The sequence below is a fragment of the Odocoileus virginianus genome, chromosome 12 (assembly GCF_023699985.2).
Source record: "Odocoileus virginianus isolate 20LAN1187 ecotype Illinois chromosome 12, Ovbor_1.2, whole genome shotgun sequence".
NCBI classification, from domain to species: domain Eukaryota; kingdom Metazoa; phylum Chordata; class Mammalia; order Artiodactyla; family Cervidae; genus Odocoileus; species Odocoileus virginianus.
This window is the reverse complement of record NC_069685.1, coordinates 32,365,320-32,382,143: the sequence shown is the minus strand read 5'-3', so window position 1 is coordinate 32,382,143 and position 16,824 is coordinate 32,365,320. Positions and strand designations below refer to the sequence as shown.

Below are 16,824 nucleotides of genomic sequence, written 5' to 3'. Positions count from 1 at the left end.
GCAACAGGGGAAAAAGGACAAATAACATACACAGGAAAACCCATAAGGTATCAGCTGATTTCTCAACAGTAATTCTACAGGGCAGAAAAGAATGGCAAGTGATAAAAGGGAAGAACCCATAACCAAGAATACTCTACCCAGAAATCCTCTCCTTCAGATTTGATGAAGAAATCAAAGGCTTTCCAGAGAAGCCAAAGTTAAGAGAATTTGGCACCAAACCAGTTTTACAACAAATGCTAAAGGAACTTCTTTAGGCAGGAACAGAGGGGAAAAAAAAAAAAAGCTACAAAAAATAAACACAACTAAGAAAATGGTAATAGCAGCATCAGTTCAGTTCAGTTCGGTTCAGTTCAGTTGTTCAGTCATGTCTGACTCTTTGTGACCCTATGAATTGCAGCACGCCAGGCCTCCCTGTCCATCACCAACTCCCAGAGTTTACTCAAACTCATATCCATCAAGTTGGTGATGCCATCCAGCCATCTCATCCTCTGCCATCCCCTTCTCCTCCTGCCCCCAATCCCTCCCAGCATCAGGGTAGGAGCATACATATCAATAATTACCTTAAATGTAAATAGATTAAATGCACCCAACCAAGAGACACAGACTGGCTGGTTGTCTGACAACCACAGATTGGGAGAAAAGTTTGCAAATGATGTGACTGATAAGGGATTAGTCTCCAAAATTTACAAACAGCATAGTAAAATCAAAACAAACAATCTATTCCTTTTTGTTTAGAGGCCTTAAACAGACATTTCTCCAAAGGACATACAGACGGACAATAGACACATGAAAAGATGTTCAACACTGTTAGTTATTAGAGAAATGCAAGTCAAAACTATAATGAGGTATTACCTCACACTGGTCAGAATGGCTATTAAGCATCAAGAAATCACAAAGCACAAATGCTGGAGAGAACATGGAGAAGGGAACTCTCCTGCACTTTTGGTGGGAATGTAAACTGGTACAGCCGCTGTGGAGACCAGTATGCTGCTGCCGCTGCTAAGTCACTTCAGCAGTGTCCAACTCTGTGCGACCCCACAGACGGCAGCCCACCAGGCTCCCCTGTCCCTGGGATTCTCCAAGCAAGAATACTGGAGTGGGTTGCCATTTCTTTCTCCAATGCATGCATGTATGCTAAGTCACTTCAGTCATGTTCGACTCTGTGACCCCATGGACGGCAGCTCACCAGGCTCCTCTGTCCATTGGATTCTCTAGGCAAGAATACTGGAGTGGATTGCCATTTCCTTCTCCAGGAGATCAGTGTGGAGGTTCCTTAAAAATAGAGCTACCATATGACCCTGTAATCCTACTCCTGGGCATATATCCAGAGAAAAACATGGTCCCAAAAGATACATGCACTCCTGTGTTTACTGCAGCAATGTTTATAATAGCCAAGACATGGAAGCAACCTAAATGTCCACCAACAGAGGAATGGCTGAAGATGTGGTACATATATATAATGGAATATTACTCAGCCATTAGAAAGAATGAAATAAGATGTTTTGCAGCAACATTCATGGACCTAGAGTGTGTCATATGAGTGCAGTCAGACAGAGGATAAATATCATATGACATCCTTATATGTGGACTCTAAAAAGAAATGATAGAAATGAAGTTACTTACAAAACAGAAAGAGACTCACAGAAAACAAGCTTATGGTTGCCGGGGGGAAGGGTTAGTTAGGGACTCTGAAAGGTCAGGTACATACTGCTATATTTGCTATATTTAAAATGGATAACCAGCAAAGACCTATTGTATAGCACATGGAATTCTGCTCAAGGTTATGTGGCAATCTGGATGGGATAGGAGTTTTGGGGAGAATGGATATATGTATATGTATTCACTGTTCACCTGAAACCATCATATTGTTAATTGGCTGAACGCTAATAGAAAAGGTTTCTGGTGTTGAAAAGAAATAAAAATAAAAAAGCAAAATTAAACAGGTGGGATTTAATCAAATCTGTAAAAGCTTTAGCACAGCAAAGGAATCCATAAACAAAATGAAAGAGAACATATTGACTGGGAGAAAAGATTTGCAAATGGTGAGACTGGCAAGGGCTTGATTTTGAAAATATAAGAACATCTCATACAATTCAATAACAAAAAAACAAACCAGTCGAAAAATGGGTAGAGGATATGAGTCATTTCTCCAAAGACAGACAGATGGTCAACAGGCAACATCACTAACTCTTAGAGAAATGCAAATCAAAATTACAGTGAGGTATATCACCTCATACTGGTCAGAATGGCCACTAGCAGTAAGTCAACAAACAATAAATGTTGGACAGTGTGTGGAGAAAAGGGAACCCTTCTACACAGCTAGTGGGAATGTAAACTGGTGCAGCCACTATGGGAAAAAACATGGAGGTTCCTTAAAAAACTAAAAATAGAAAAACCACATGATCCAATAATCCTACTCCTGGTTATGTATCCAACTAACAATAATCATACCTCAGATAAACCTCACTGGCTACAACAGTGCCACTGCACAAAGCTTGGTACATATCCAGAAAGACATAAACTCTAATTTAAAAAGATAGCTATCCAATAATGTTCACAGCACTACTATTCACAAAAACCAAGGCACAGAAAAAATCCTTGTTCTCAGAAACAAACCACTGACTTAAGAAGCTGTGGTATATATTTACAATGGAATATTACTCAGACATAAGAGGAATGAAATATTGCCATGTGAAGCAACATAGATGGATCTAAAGAATACTTAGTTAAGTGAGTCACAGAAAGACTAATACAAGATACTAACTGTAAGTGGAATCTAAAAAATAATAGACATGAATCTATATATATAAAACAGAAACAGATTCATGTAACAAAGTTACTAAAAGGGAACATTGTTGGGAGTGATAAACTAGGAGTAAGGGATTAACAGATACAAAACACTATACATAAAATAGATAAGCAAAAAGAATTTACTATTTAGCAGAAGAACTCTACTCAATATTCTGAAATATTCTTTGTTCAATATTCTGATTCAATTAAAACCTGAAACAATATTTTAAATCAACATATTTTTTTTAAAAAGTTAAAAAAATTGTATCATGCTCTGTACTGCCACTTCATACAAATGGAATTTAAAGAGAGCCAAAGAGTTCTAAGCAAACAAAAACAGTTCTAAGAGGGACGTTTATAGCAATACAATCTTACCCCTGGAAATAAGAAAAATCTCAAATCCACTCCTATATGACAAAATAGAGTTTAAAATAAAGTCTATTACAAAAGACAAAGAAGGATGGTACATAAAGGGATCAATCTAAGAAGGTATATCATAAATATATATGTCCTGAACATAGGACCACCTCAATATATAAGGCAAATATTAACAGCCATAAAAGAAGACATCAACAGTAATACAATAGTGGAGGACTTTAATAGCCCACTTTCATCAGTGGAAAGATCATCCAGACAGAAAATCAACAGGGAAACACAGGCCTTAAATGACATATTATTCCTGATGGACTTAACTGATACTTATAGAGCATTCCATTCAAAAGCAGAAAATATATATGCTTCTCAAGGGCACATGCAATGCTCTCCAGGATTGATATTTTGGACCAAAAAGATTCAGTAAATTTACGAAACTTGAAACCATGTCAAGCATCTTTTCCAACTATAATGCTGTGAGGTCAGAAATCAAGTACAGGAAAAACTATAAAAAACAAACGCATGGAGGCTAAACAGTATGCTATTAAATAACTAATGGATCACTGAAGAAATCAAAGAAGCAATCAAAAAATGCAGAGAGACAAATAAAAACAAAAATGATGATCCAAAACCTATGGGATGCAGCAAAAGCAGTTCTAAGAGGGAAGTTTAATAGCAATCCAATCTTACTTCCAGAAACAAGAAAAAAATCTCAAATTCATAACCTAGCCTTATACTTAAAGCAACTAGAGAAAGAAGAAAAAATAAAACCTAAAGAGAGGAGAAAGAAAAGAAAGATTAGAGCAGAAATAAATGAAATAGAGATGAAGAAAATAGCAAAGATCAATGAAACTAAAGCTTGGTTCTTTGAAAAGTTAACTAAATTGATAAATCTTTAGCCAGACATATCAAGAAAAAAGGGGAAAGGGCTTGAATTAATAATAATAGAAATGAAAAAGCACAAGTTACAACAGACACCATAAAAATACAAAGGATCATAAAAGACTACTACAAGCAACTATATACCAATAAAACAGACATTTTAGAAGAAATGGAAAAATACTTAGAAAGGTATAATTTTCCAAAACTGAGCAGGAAGAAATACAAAATATAAACAGATTGTTAACAAGTATTGAAACTGTGATTAAAAACCTCCCAACAAACAAAAGTCCAGGACCTGAAGGCTTCACAGGCTAATTCTATCAAACATTTAGAGAAGAGTTAACACCCACCCTTTTGAAATTATTCCCCAAAATTGCAGAGGAAAGAACACTCCCAAACTCATTCTATGAGCCCATCATCACCCTGATACCAAAATCAGAGAGGTATCACAAAAAAAGAAAATTACAGGTCAACATCACTAAATACAGATGCAAAAATCCTCAACATAATACCAGCAATCTAAATTTTATAATATATTAAAAGGGCCATACATCATGATCCAGTGGTATTTATCTCAAGGATATAAGGATTTGTCAATACCTACAAATCAATCAGTGTGATATATCACATTAACAAATTGAAGAATAAAAACATATGATCATCTCAATAGATGCAGAAAAAAGCTTTTGGAAAAAAACACCCATTTATGGAAAAAAACAAAAACAAAACAAAACTCTAGAAAGTAGGCACAGAGGGAACCTACCTCAGTATATAGGAAATATATGACAAACCCATAGCTAACATCTTACTCAACAGTAAAAAGCTGAAAGCATTTCCTCTAAGATCAGAAACAAATCAAGGATGTGCATTCTCACCACTATAATTCAACATCGTTTATGAAGTCTTACTACAGCAATCAGAGAAGAAAAGAAATTAACAGGGATCTCAGCTGGAAATAAGAAGTAAAATTATCACTGACTGCAGATGACATGATACACAGAAAATTCTAAAAATGCTACTGGAAAACTATTAGAGCTCACCAATGAATTCAGTATTAAAGTTTCAGGATACAAAGTGAATACACTGAAATCTGTTGCCTTTCTATACACTAACAATGAAAGACTGGAAAGAGAAATTAAGTAAACAATCCAATTTAACATCAGTATTTAAAAACAGAATGGGACTGACACACGAATAGAAATATAGATCAATGGAACAGGACAGAATGTCCAGAGATAAACCCACACACTTATGTTCACTTAATTATGACAAAGGCTTCCCACATGGTGCAGTGGTAAAGAATACAGCTGTCAATGCAGGAGATGTAAGAGACATGGGTTTGATCCCTGGGTCAAGAATATGGCCTGGAATAGAAAATGGCAACCCACTCCAGCAATCTTGCCTTGAAAATTACATGGACAGAGGAGTCTGGTGGGCTACATTCCATGGGGTTGCAAAGACTTGGACATGACTAAGCACACATACACACACTCTATGATAAAGGAGGCAAGAATATACACAATGGAGAAAAAGACAGTGGTTCCCAGAAAACTGGACAGCTACATGTAGAAGAATGAAATTAGAATACTCCCTGACACCACACAGAAAAATAAGCTCAAAATGGATTAAAGACCTAAATACAAGGCCAGATACTATAAAACTCTTAGAGGAAAACACAGGCAGAACACTCTGACACGAATCACAGCAAGATCTTTTCTAACCCACCTCGTAATGAAAACGAAAAGAAAATAAACAAATGGAACCTAATGAAACTTAAAAGCTTTTGCAGAGCAAAGGAAAAACCATTAACAAAATGAAAAGACAACCTACAGAATGGGAGAAAATATTTGAAAATGATGAGACCGACAAGGGCTTAATTTCCAAAATATAACTTGAACAACTCAGTAACACAAAACCAACAACTCAATTGAAAAAGGGACATAACACCTAAATAGATATTTCTCCAGAGAAGAAATACAGACATCCAATAAGCACATGAAAAGATGCTCAACACTGCTAGTTACTAGAGAAGTGCAGATTAAAACTACAACGAGGTACCACTTCACACCAATCAAAATAGCCACCGCTAAAAACTATATAAATAACAAATGCAGGAGGAGATGTGGAGAAAAGGGGACCTTTCTACTCTATTGCTGGGAATATAAGTTGGTAGAGCCACTATGGAAAACAGAATGGAAGTTCCTCAAAAAACTAAAAATAGAATTACCATGTGATGCAGCAAAATGCAAATTCAAAAAGATACTTGCATGCTTATGTTCACAGCAGCACTACTTACAATAGCCCAGTCACACAAACAACCTAAATGACCTTCCACACATGAATGAATAAAGATGTGGTAGTTCCAGTTTAAGATGGCAGAATAGAAGGATGGGTGCTCATCTTCTCCTGTGAGAACACCAAAATTGCAACTAGCTGTTGAACAACCACTGAAAGGAGGATACTGGAACCCATCAAAAAAAGATATCCCACATCCAAAGGCAAAGAAGAAGCTGCAGAGAGATAGTAGGAGGGGCGCAATCACAATAAAATAAAATCCCATGACCACCCAGTGGGTGATCCACAATACCAAAGAAGTTCTCCCACTGTTGCACAGGTTATGAACCCCACATCAGGGTTCCCAGCCTGGGGATCTGAAAAAGGGACTGGGAATCCCCAGGTAATTTGACCTTGAAGGCCAGTGGGATTTGATGACAGGACTTCCACAGGACTGGGGGAAATGAGGACTCCAGTCTTGGAGGGCACAAACAACACCGTGCCTATACCAGGACCGAGAGGAAAGGAGCAGTGACTCAACAGGATACTGACCAAAACCGCTGCTAGTGTTGCAGGGTCTCCTGTGGAGGTGTGGGTTGGCAGGGGCTCATCACTGGGACTGGAGCGCCGGCAGCAGTAGTCATGGAAGGTCCCCCTTAGTATAAGCCCTCCTGGGGGTCACCATTAACCCTACTACAGAGCCCTTCCCAGATCACTGCCTTGTTGTGGCAAGGGGCCTTGTGTAACTCAATGAAGCTATGAGCCATGCCATGTAGGGCCACCCAAGACAGATGGGTCACAGTGGAGAGTCCTGACAAAACATGATCCACTGGAGGAGGGAATGGCAAATCATCCCAGTATACTTGCCGTGAGAATTTCATGAACTGTATAAAAAGACAAAAAGATATGACACTAAAGGATTAGTCCCCCTGGCCAGAAGGTGTCCAATATGCTACTGGGAAAGAGCAGAGGACATCTACTAAAGATGTCCCAGAAAGAATGAAGTGGCTTGGCCCCAAAGTGGAAATGTTGCTCAGTTGTGGATGTGCCTGGTGATGAAAGTAAAATTTGATGCTGCAAAGAACAGTATTGCATAGGAACCTGGAATATTAGGTCCATGAATCAAGGTAAATTGGACATGGTCAAGCAGGAGATGGCTAGAGTAAACACCGACATCTTAGGAATCCATGAACTAAAATGGACGGGAATGGACGAATTTAATCCAGAAGACACTGTATCGACTACTGTGGGCAAGAATCCCTTAGAAGAAATGGAGCAGTCCTCATAATCAACAAAAGAATCTGAAATGCCATCCTTGGGTGCAACCTCAATAACCACAGAATGACCTTGGTTTGTTTCTAAGGCAAGCCATTCAACATCACAGTAATTCAAGTCTATGCCCCTACCACCAATGCCAAAGAAGCTGAAGTTGATCAGTTCCTTGAAGACCTAGAAGACTCCTAGAACTAACACCAAAAAAACATGTTCTATTCATCATTGGGGATTGGAATGCAAAAGTAGGAAGCCAAGATACCTGGAGTAACAGGCAAGTTTGGTCTTGGAGCACAATGAAGCGGGGCAAAGGCTAACTGAATTCTGCCAAGAGAATGCACTGGTCATAGCAAACATCCTTTTGCAACAATATAAGAGACGACTTTACAAATAGACATCACCAAAGGGTCAATACTGAAATCAAATTGATTACATTCTTTGTAGCCGAAGATGGAGAAGCTCTTTGCTGCTGCTACTGCTGCTAAATCACTTCAGTCGTGTCCAACTCTGTGCGGCCCCATAGACGGCAGCCCACCAGGCTCTCCCGTCCCTGGGATTCTCCAGGCAAGAACACTGGAGTGGGTGGCCATTTCTTTCTCCAATGCATGAAAGTGAAAAGTGAAAGTGAAGTTGCTCAGTCGTGTCCGATTCTTAGTGACCCCATGGACCACAGCCTACCAGGCTTCTCTGTCCATGGGATTTTCCAGGCAAGAGTACTGGACTGGGGTGCCATTGCCTTCTCTGGGAGAAGCTCTTTAGAGTCAGCAAAATCAAGACTTGGAGCTGACTGTGGCTCAGATCAGCTTCTCAAAGCAAAATTCAGTCTTAAACTATAGAAAGCAGGGAAAAGCACCAGGCTAGCCAGGTATGACTTCAATCCCCTATGAATATGCAGTGGAGGTGATGAATAGATTCAAGGGATTAGAACCAGTAAACAGTATGCCTGAAGAACTATGGACAGAGGTCTGTAATATAGTACAGAAGGCAGTGAACAAACTCACCCCAACAAGAAGGCAAAATGGTTATCTGAAGAGGAAAAGTGAAAAGCAAGGAGAGACAAGAAGGCCTTCTTCAATGAAGGATGCAAAGAAAAACAGAAAAACAACAGAATGAGAAAGACTAGAGCTTCAGGAAAATTGGAAATATCAGGGGAAGAATTCATCCAAAGATGGGCACAATAAAGGACAGAAACAACAGCAACCTAGTAGAAGTCAAAGAGATTAAGAAGAGATGGAAAGAATGCATGAAGAACTGTACAAAAAAAAGACCCTAATTAACCAGATAACCACAATGGTATGGTTACTCATCCAGAGCCAGACATTCTGGAGTGTGAAGTCAAGTGGGCCTTAAAAAGCATTGCTGTCAATCAAGTTAGTGGATGTGATGGAATTCCAGTAGAGCTATTTAAAACCCCCAAAGATAATGCTATCAAAGTGCTGCACTCAACATGTCCACAAATCTGGAAGACTTAGCAGTGGCTATAGGACTGGAAAAGGTCAATCCTCATCCCAATGCCAAGAAGGACAGTACTAAAGAATGTTCAAACCACTGGACAATTGTACTCATTTCCCATGCTAGGAAAGTAAGGCAAAGTCAAATCGCTCAGTCATGTCTGACTCTTTGCAAACCCATGAACTGTAGCCTGCCAGGCTCCTCTGTCCATAGAATTTTCAAGGCAAGAATACTGGAGTGGGTTGCCATTTAAGATCATGATTAAAATCTTGCATAGTGTGCTTCAGCATTACATGAACCAAGAACTTCCAGATATCCAAGCTGGGTTTACAAAAGGCAGAAGAACCAGAAATCAAATTGCCAACATTTGCTGGATCATAGAGAAAGCAAAGGAATTCCCAAAAAACATCTACATGTTTCATTAACTACACTAAAGCCTTGTACTGTGTGGATCATAACAAACGGTGGAAAAATCTCAAAGAGATGGGAATATTAGACCTCTTACCTCTCTCCTGAGAAACATGTATGCAAGTCAAGAAGCAACAGTTAGAACCGTGTATGGAACAACTGGCTGGTTCAGGATTGAGAAAGGAGTGTGACAAGGCTGTCTGTTGTCACCCTGTTTATTTAACTTATACACAGAGCACATCATGGGAAATGCCAGGCTGGATGTTACAACCCAGAGTCAAGATTGGCAGGAGAAACATCAACAACCTCATGTATGCAGATGATACCACTCTTAATGGCAGAAAGCAAAGAGGAACTAAAGAACCTCTTGATGAGGTGAAGGAGGAGATTGAAAAAGCCGGCTTAAAAGTAAATACTAAAAAAACTAAGATCATGACATCTGGCCCCATCACTTCATGGCAAGTAGAAGGGGAAAGGATGGAAGAAGTAACAGACATCCTCTTCTTGGGCTCTAAAATCACTGTGGATGGGGACTGCAGTCATGAAATCAGAAGACAAATGCTCTTGGCATCAAAGGTATGACAAGCCTAGATAGTGTGTTGAAAAGCAAAGATATCACTTTGCTGACAAAGGTCCATATAGTTACAGTTACAGTCTTTCCAATGATCATATATGGTTGTGAGAGTTGGACCATAGAGAAGGCAGAGCGCAGAAGAATTGATGCCTTTGAACTGTGGTGCTGAAGACTCTTGAGAGTCCCTTGGACAGCAAGAAGATCAAACCAGTCTGTCTTAAAGGAAATCAACCCTGAATATTCACTGGAAGGACTGATGCTGAAGCTACAATATTTTGGTCACTTGATGCGAACAGTCGACTCACTGGAAAAGACCTTGGATGCTGGGAAAGACTGAAGGCAGAAGGCGTCAGAGGATGAGATGGCTGGATGGCACCACTGATGTAATGGACATGAACTTGGGCAAACTCTGGGAGGTGGTGTGGGACAGGGAGGCCTGGCCTGCTGCAGTTCATGGGGTGGCAAAGAGTCGGACAGAACTGGGCAACTGAACAGCAGCAAAAACAGAGCCCTTAGACCCCAGGGCTGGGTCTCCTCAGGCCAAACAACTAACAAGGAGGGAGCACAACCCCACCCATCAGCAGATAATTGGATAAAAAATTTACAAACAAGGCCCTACCCACCAGAGCAAGACAGAAGAAGCAAGAAGAACCACAGTTCATGGGGGCTAGAACAAAAACCATATTAAAGAAAGTTAATCAGGATGAAAAAGCAGAAATTTTGTCCCAGAGAAAGGGACAAGATAAAAGCCCCCCAAAAACAACTAAATGAAGTGGAGATAGGCAACCTTCCAGAAAAAGAATTCAAGACTCTCACTTAGATTTGATGGAGAAATCAAGCTTTCCAGACAAGTAAAGTTAAGAGAATTCAGCACCACCAAACCAGCTTTACCATAAATGTTAAAGGAACTTTCTAGGCAGTAAACAGAAGAGAAGGAAAAGACCTACAGAAAATAAACCCAAAACAATTAAGAAAATGGTAATAGGATCATATATATCATTAATTACCTTAAAGGTAAATGGATTAAATGTATCAAACAAAAGACATACACTGGCTGGGTCAATGAAAACATGTGCATGTATGCACTTTCACTTAACACATCACTCTGCTTGACACCCCCCAAACTGTATGTAATTATTCTATTGTTAGATTAATCATGTTCCCATTATGGCTTGCAATTGTAATTATCTTTTATTTTGTCTGGCTATTGACTGTGAAAACTGATCAAAATATTTTACAGGTGTGATTATGTAACTATCACTCACTTAATACCATTGTATCATGATTGGTCAACAGAAAATATAATAGAATTCTGTATCACCAAAGCTACCATTTAATAGAAAAACCTGTAAAAAGATGTGGTACATATATATACACATAATAGAATACTACTCATCCATAAGAAAAGAACAAGACAGGGCTTCTGTGGTTGTCCAGTGGTTAAGAATCTGCCTTGCAATGCAAGGGACACTGGTTTGACCTCTGGTACAGAAGGGTCCCATATGCTGTGGAGCTGCTGAGCCCGTGTGGAACAGTAATGAGCCAGCACTCTGGAGCCTGCAAGCTGCAACATGCTACAACTACTGACGCCTGAGCACCTGGACCTGTGCTCTGTAACGAGAGACGCCACCTCAATGAGAAGGCTGCACACTACAATGCAAAGTAGCCCCTGCTCAGAACAACTGAAGAAAGCCTGCATGCAGCAATGAAGATCCACCACAGTCAAAAGATTAAATAATCTTTGGGGAAAAAAAGAATGAAATAATGCTACTTGCAGCAACATGAATGGAACTAGAGATTATCACACTATGTAAAGTCAGAAAGATAAATACTACATGATATCATTCATATGTGGATTCTAAAATATGATACAAACTGATCTATGAAACTGAAACAGAATCATGGACATACAGAACAAACTGGTGGTTGCCACGGGGAGGCGGTTGGGGGAGAGATGGAGAGATGGAGGTTGGAGTTAGCAGATGTACGCTTTTATACATAGAATGCATAAACAACTAGGTTCTACTTTATAGCACAAGGAACTATACTCAATATCCTTTGATAAACTTTAATGGAATAGACTATTAAAAAAGAAATGTGTATATATGTATAATTGAATCACTGCTACACAGCAGAAATTAACACACTGTAAATCAACCACATGTCAATAAAAATACTGACTGCAGTAAATAAAAAAATCTATAATTTTTTAAGCAAATCAAAGCTTGCACACATTATTTTTCTCTACACAGAAGTAAACATTTAGAAAGCAACTATAAAGAAGAAGCAACTTACTTTATTTCGATCTTGGACGACCAGTATTTTTCCAGTATTTTCATCAAATACAGCTCCTGTTGGGGGAAAAAGATAATCGAGAAATATGAATTTCCTTCACCTCAGATTACTCCCACACTATTACCTGTGATCATCTGAAGGCCTAGTTCAAATAACCACCTCATCCATGAAGAGTTAACTTCAGTAAGAAACCAGTTGCTCAGTTATCTTGGGTCTTTTAGTGGCTGAAAGTAACAACGATGGTTCTAGCATATGCTATCTTACAGAATAATCATTTGTATCTCCTTCTCTAGATCATCTATTCCTGATGATACAGTTAAAATACTCTTTCTATTAAGCATTTAGTGTCCAATTTTAAGTGCTTAAAAATATCCACTGAATCAATGGATTGATTTTTCCATTTTGATATTTATTCCTTGAATCACTATGTATAAACATGATACAAATCTCAAATATCTCAACATTCAGTTCAAGACTTCTTCCTTAAAGTCACTTAAATTCCCTTATCACATTATGTACACAACTTTATAACTTACCAATATGTTGCTACAGAATACTTTTTAATCAACGGTTTATACTTTTAAAGTTCTAGACCATTTCTTTGATTTATTCATTCAACATATACACTGCCCAGCACACTAGGCATTTTGCTAGATATTAGGGACACAAAAATTAGTTTTTTCTCTCCTTGGGTAATGCTAGGTCAAAAATAAAATGACACTTTAATGATCCAGAGCTTCCCTGATAGCTCAGTTGGTAAAGAATCCACCTGCAATAATGCAGGAGGCCCAGGTTCGATTCTTGGGTCGGGAAGATCCGCTGGAGAAGGGATAGACTACCCACTCCAGTATTCTTGGGCTTCCCTTGTGGCTCAGCTGGTAAAGAATCTGCCTGCAATGCAGGAGACCTGGGTTTGATCCCTAGGTTGGGAAGATCCCCTAGAGAAGGGAAAGGCTACCCACTCCAGTATTCTGGCCTGGAGAATTCCACAGACTATAGTCCACGGGGTCACAGAGTCAGACACTACTGAGCAACTTTCACATAAAGATCTGCATTCTCTTTAAAGGCTATAATTTAAACATTATTTGTATTTACATAATGTGGGAAGATATTGTTAAAAATATATTTTCTATTCATTCATTCAATATTAATTGAGCTCCTATGTTATACTACATGTAGGTTCTATATTTATAGTGTATGAATTGAGATCCTTTTTTTGTGTCAGGCACTTTTCCAACTGCTAAGGATACAGTCTCAAAGAATCAGACACAACCTAGCAACTGAACCACAAGGATACAGTGGTGAACAAAATGCCCTATCATTATGAGGCTCTTGTTCTGAGGCTGGTACGAGAAGGTTACAAATGAAAAATAAATTATGTAGAACATGTGTGCAAACTAAGCTGATTCAGAAGTGTCTGATTCTTTGCGACCCTAGGGACTGTAGCCACCGGGCTCCTCTGTCCCTGGGATTCTCCAGGCAAGAACACTGAAGTGGGCTGCCATTTCCTACTCCAGGGGATCTTTCCCACCCAGGGATAGAACCTCTGTTACTTCTCCTGCATTGGCAGGTGAATTACTTACCACCAGCGCCACCTGGTGATGGTAGTCATTTGGTCGTGTACGACTCTGCAATCCCATGGACTGTAGCCCACCAGGCGCTTCTGTCCATGCAATTATCCAGGGAAGGATACTGGAGTCAGTTGCCATTTCCTACTCCAGAGGATCTTCCTGATCCAGGGATTGAACCCAAATCTCCTGTGTCTCCTGCCTGGCAGGCGAATTCTTTACCGCTGCACCACCTGGGAAGCTCACATAGAACATGCTGCTGCTGCTGTTAAGTCACATCAGTGAGGTGGTAATAAATATTACAGATACAATACAGTAGGGGATAGATATATGCAACAAATGGAAGAAGAATTTTCTCTGAAATTTAAACATCCCATTTTAGCACTTCAAAGTCAAGAAAGAAAACCACAAAGTGAGATAATTAACATTAATGTTGGCTTCTATTAGAAAATATAAACTATAATTGGTTGAGTGGGCCCTAGGAAGCATTACGACAAAGCTAGTAGAAGTGATGGAATTCCAGATGAGCTATTTAAAATCCTAAGAGATGATGCTGTTAAAGTGCTGCACTCAACATGCCAGCATATTTGGAAAACAGCAGTGGCCACAGGACTAGAAAAGGTCAGTTTCACTCCAATCCCAAAGAAGAGCAATGCCAAAGAATGTTCAAACCACCGTACAATTTCACTCATTTCACATCCTAGCAAGGTAATGCTCAAAATCTTTCAGGCTAAGCTTCAACAGTATGTGAACTGAAAACTTCCATATGTACAAGGTGGATTTAGAAAAGGCAGCAGAACCAGCGATCAAATTGCCAAAATCCACTGGATCATAGAAAAAGGGAATTCCAGAAAAACATCTACTTCTGCTTCACTGACTATGCTAAAGCCCTTGACTGTGTGGATCACAACAAACTGTGGAAAATCCTTAAAGAGATGGGAATGCCAGACCACCTAACCTGCCTCTTGAGAAATCTGTATGCAAGTCAAGAAACAACAGTTAGAACTGGACATGGAACAATGGAATGGTTCAAAATGGGGAAAGGAGTATGTCAAGGCTATATACTGTCACCCTGCTTATTTAACTTATATACAGCGTATATCATGTGAAATGCCAGGCTGGATGAAGCACAAGCTGGAATCTAAGATTGAGGGTGAAATATCAACAACCTCAGATATGCATATGATACCAGTTTAATGGCAGACAGTGAAGAGCTAAAGAGCCTCTTGAGGAGCATGCAAGAGGAGTGTGAAAAAACTGGTTTAAAACTCAACATTCAAAAAACTAAGATCATGGCATCCCGTCCCATAACTTCATGGCAAACAGCTGGGAAGAAAGTAGAAACAGTGGCAGATTTTATTTTCTTGGGCTTCAAAATCACTGTTGATGGCAACTATAGGCATGAAAATAAAAGAGGCTTGCTCCTTGGAAGAAAGCTATACAAACTTAGCATATAAAAAGCAGAGACATCACTTTGCTGACAAAAGTCTGTATGGTCAAAGCTATGGTTTTTTCCAATAGTCATGTACAGGTGTCAGCGTTGGACCACAAAGGCGGCTCAACACCAAAGAATTGATGCTTTTGAACTGTAGTGCTGGAAAAGACCCTCACAGTCCCTTGGACAGCAAGGAGATCAAACCAGTCAATAATAAAGGAGATCAACCCTGAATACTCATTGGACAGACTGAGGCTGAAGCTCTAATATTCTGGCCAGCTGATATAAACAGCCAACTCATTGGAAAAGACCCTGGATGCTGGGAAAGATTGAGGGCAGGAGAAGAAGGGGGTGACAGAGGATGAGATGGCTGGATGACATCACTGACTCAATGGACATGAGTTTGAGCAAACTCCGGGAGATAGTGAAGGACAGGGAGGCCTGGAGTGCTCTAGTCCATGGCGTCACAAAGAGATGGAAATATCTTAGCAACTTAACAACAAAAACAAATAATTTAACTGGACTTCACATGAGTTGAATGCCAAAGAAATACCAAGAAAATCTACTCTTAATTTTTGATAATTTGTCATTACACAAATCAAACTTTTCCCTGCTGCTGCTGCTAAGTTGCTTCAGTCGTGTCCGACTCTGTGCGACCCCACAGACGGCAGCCCACCAGGCTCCCCCATCCCTGGGATTCTCCAGGCAAGAATATTGCAGTGGGCTGCCATTTCCTATTCCAGTGAATAAAAGTGAAAAGTGAAAGTGAAGTCGCTCAGCTAGCTGTGTCCGACTCTTTGAGACCCCATGGACTGCAGCCTACCAGGCTCCTCCAGCCATGGGATTTTCCAGGCAAGAGTCCTGGAGTGGGTTGCCATTGCCTTCTCCAGAACTTTTCCCTAGTTCACTATAAACATGAGCCAAAAACAGCACTGTTAAACACAATGTGAGCGACCTCTGCTGGTCACAACATAGAAGCGAAATAAACCCAAAGAAACAGGGAAACAGTGGAAACAATGACAGACTATTGGGGGGGGGCGGGGCTCCAAAATCACTGCAGATGGTGACTGCAGCCATGAAATTAAAAGACATTTGCTCCTTGGAAGAAAAGTTATGACCAATCTAGACAGCATATTAAAAAGCAGAGACATTACTTTGCCAACAAAGGCCTGTCTAATCAAAGCTATGTTTTTTCCAGTAGTCATATATGAGTTGGACTACAAAGAAAGCAGAGTGTCCAAGAACTGATGCTTTTGAACTGTGGTGTTGGAGAGGACTCTTGAGAGTCCCTTGGACTGCAAGGAGATCCAACCAGTCCATCCTAAAGGAGATCAATCCTGAATATTCATTGGAAGGACTGATGCTGAAGCTGAAACTCCAATACTTTGGCCACCTGATGTGAAGAGCTGACTCATTTGAAAAGACTCTGATGCTGGGGAAAGATGGATGGTGGGAGGAAAAGGGGATGACAGAGGATGAGATGGTTGGATGCCATCACTAAC

The 16,824-nt window shown here is 39.8% G+C and overlaps 1 protein-coding gene and 1 non-coding gene across 14 annotated transcripts in view; both read right to left on the bottom strand.

The window, feature by feature from the left end:
* NUDT6 (nudix hydrolase 6) overlaps positions 1-16,824 on the bottom strand; it is a 77,488-nt gene that overhangs the window by 51,999 nt on the left and 8,665 nt on the right. For 11 of the 13 annotated variants that reach the window (XM_070474884.1, XM_070474876.1, XM_070474877.1 and 8 more), the window contains one exon: positions 12,320-12,375. In XM_070474884.1, coding sequence (XP_070330985.1) covers positions 12,320-12,375 — 56 coding nt within the window. Of the gene's footprint in view, positions 1-12,319; positions 12,376-13,902; positions 14,121-16,824 lie in introns of all 13 variants that reach the window. The other 2 variants (XM_070474883.1, XM_070474889.1) reach the window with 1 other exon arrangement.
* LOC139037926 (U4 spliceosomal RNA) lies at positions 2,359-2,496 on the bottom strand. Its single transcript, XR_011490864.1, has one exon. It is a non-coding gene; the product is annotated as a U4 spliceosomal RNA (small nuclear RNA).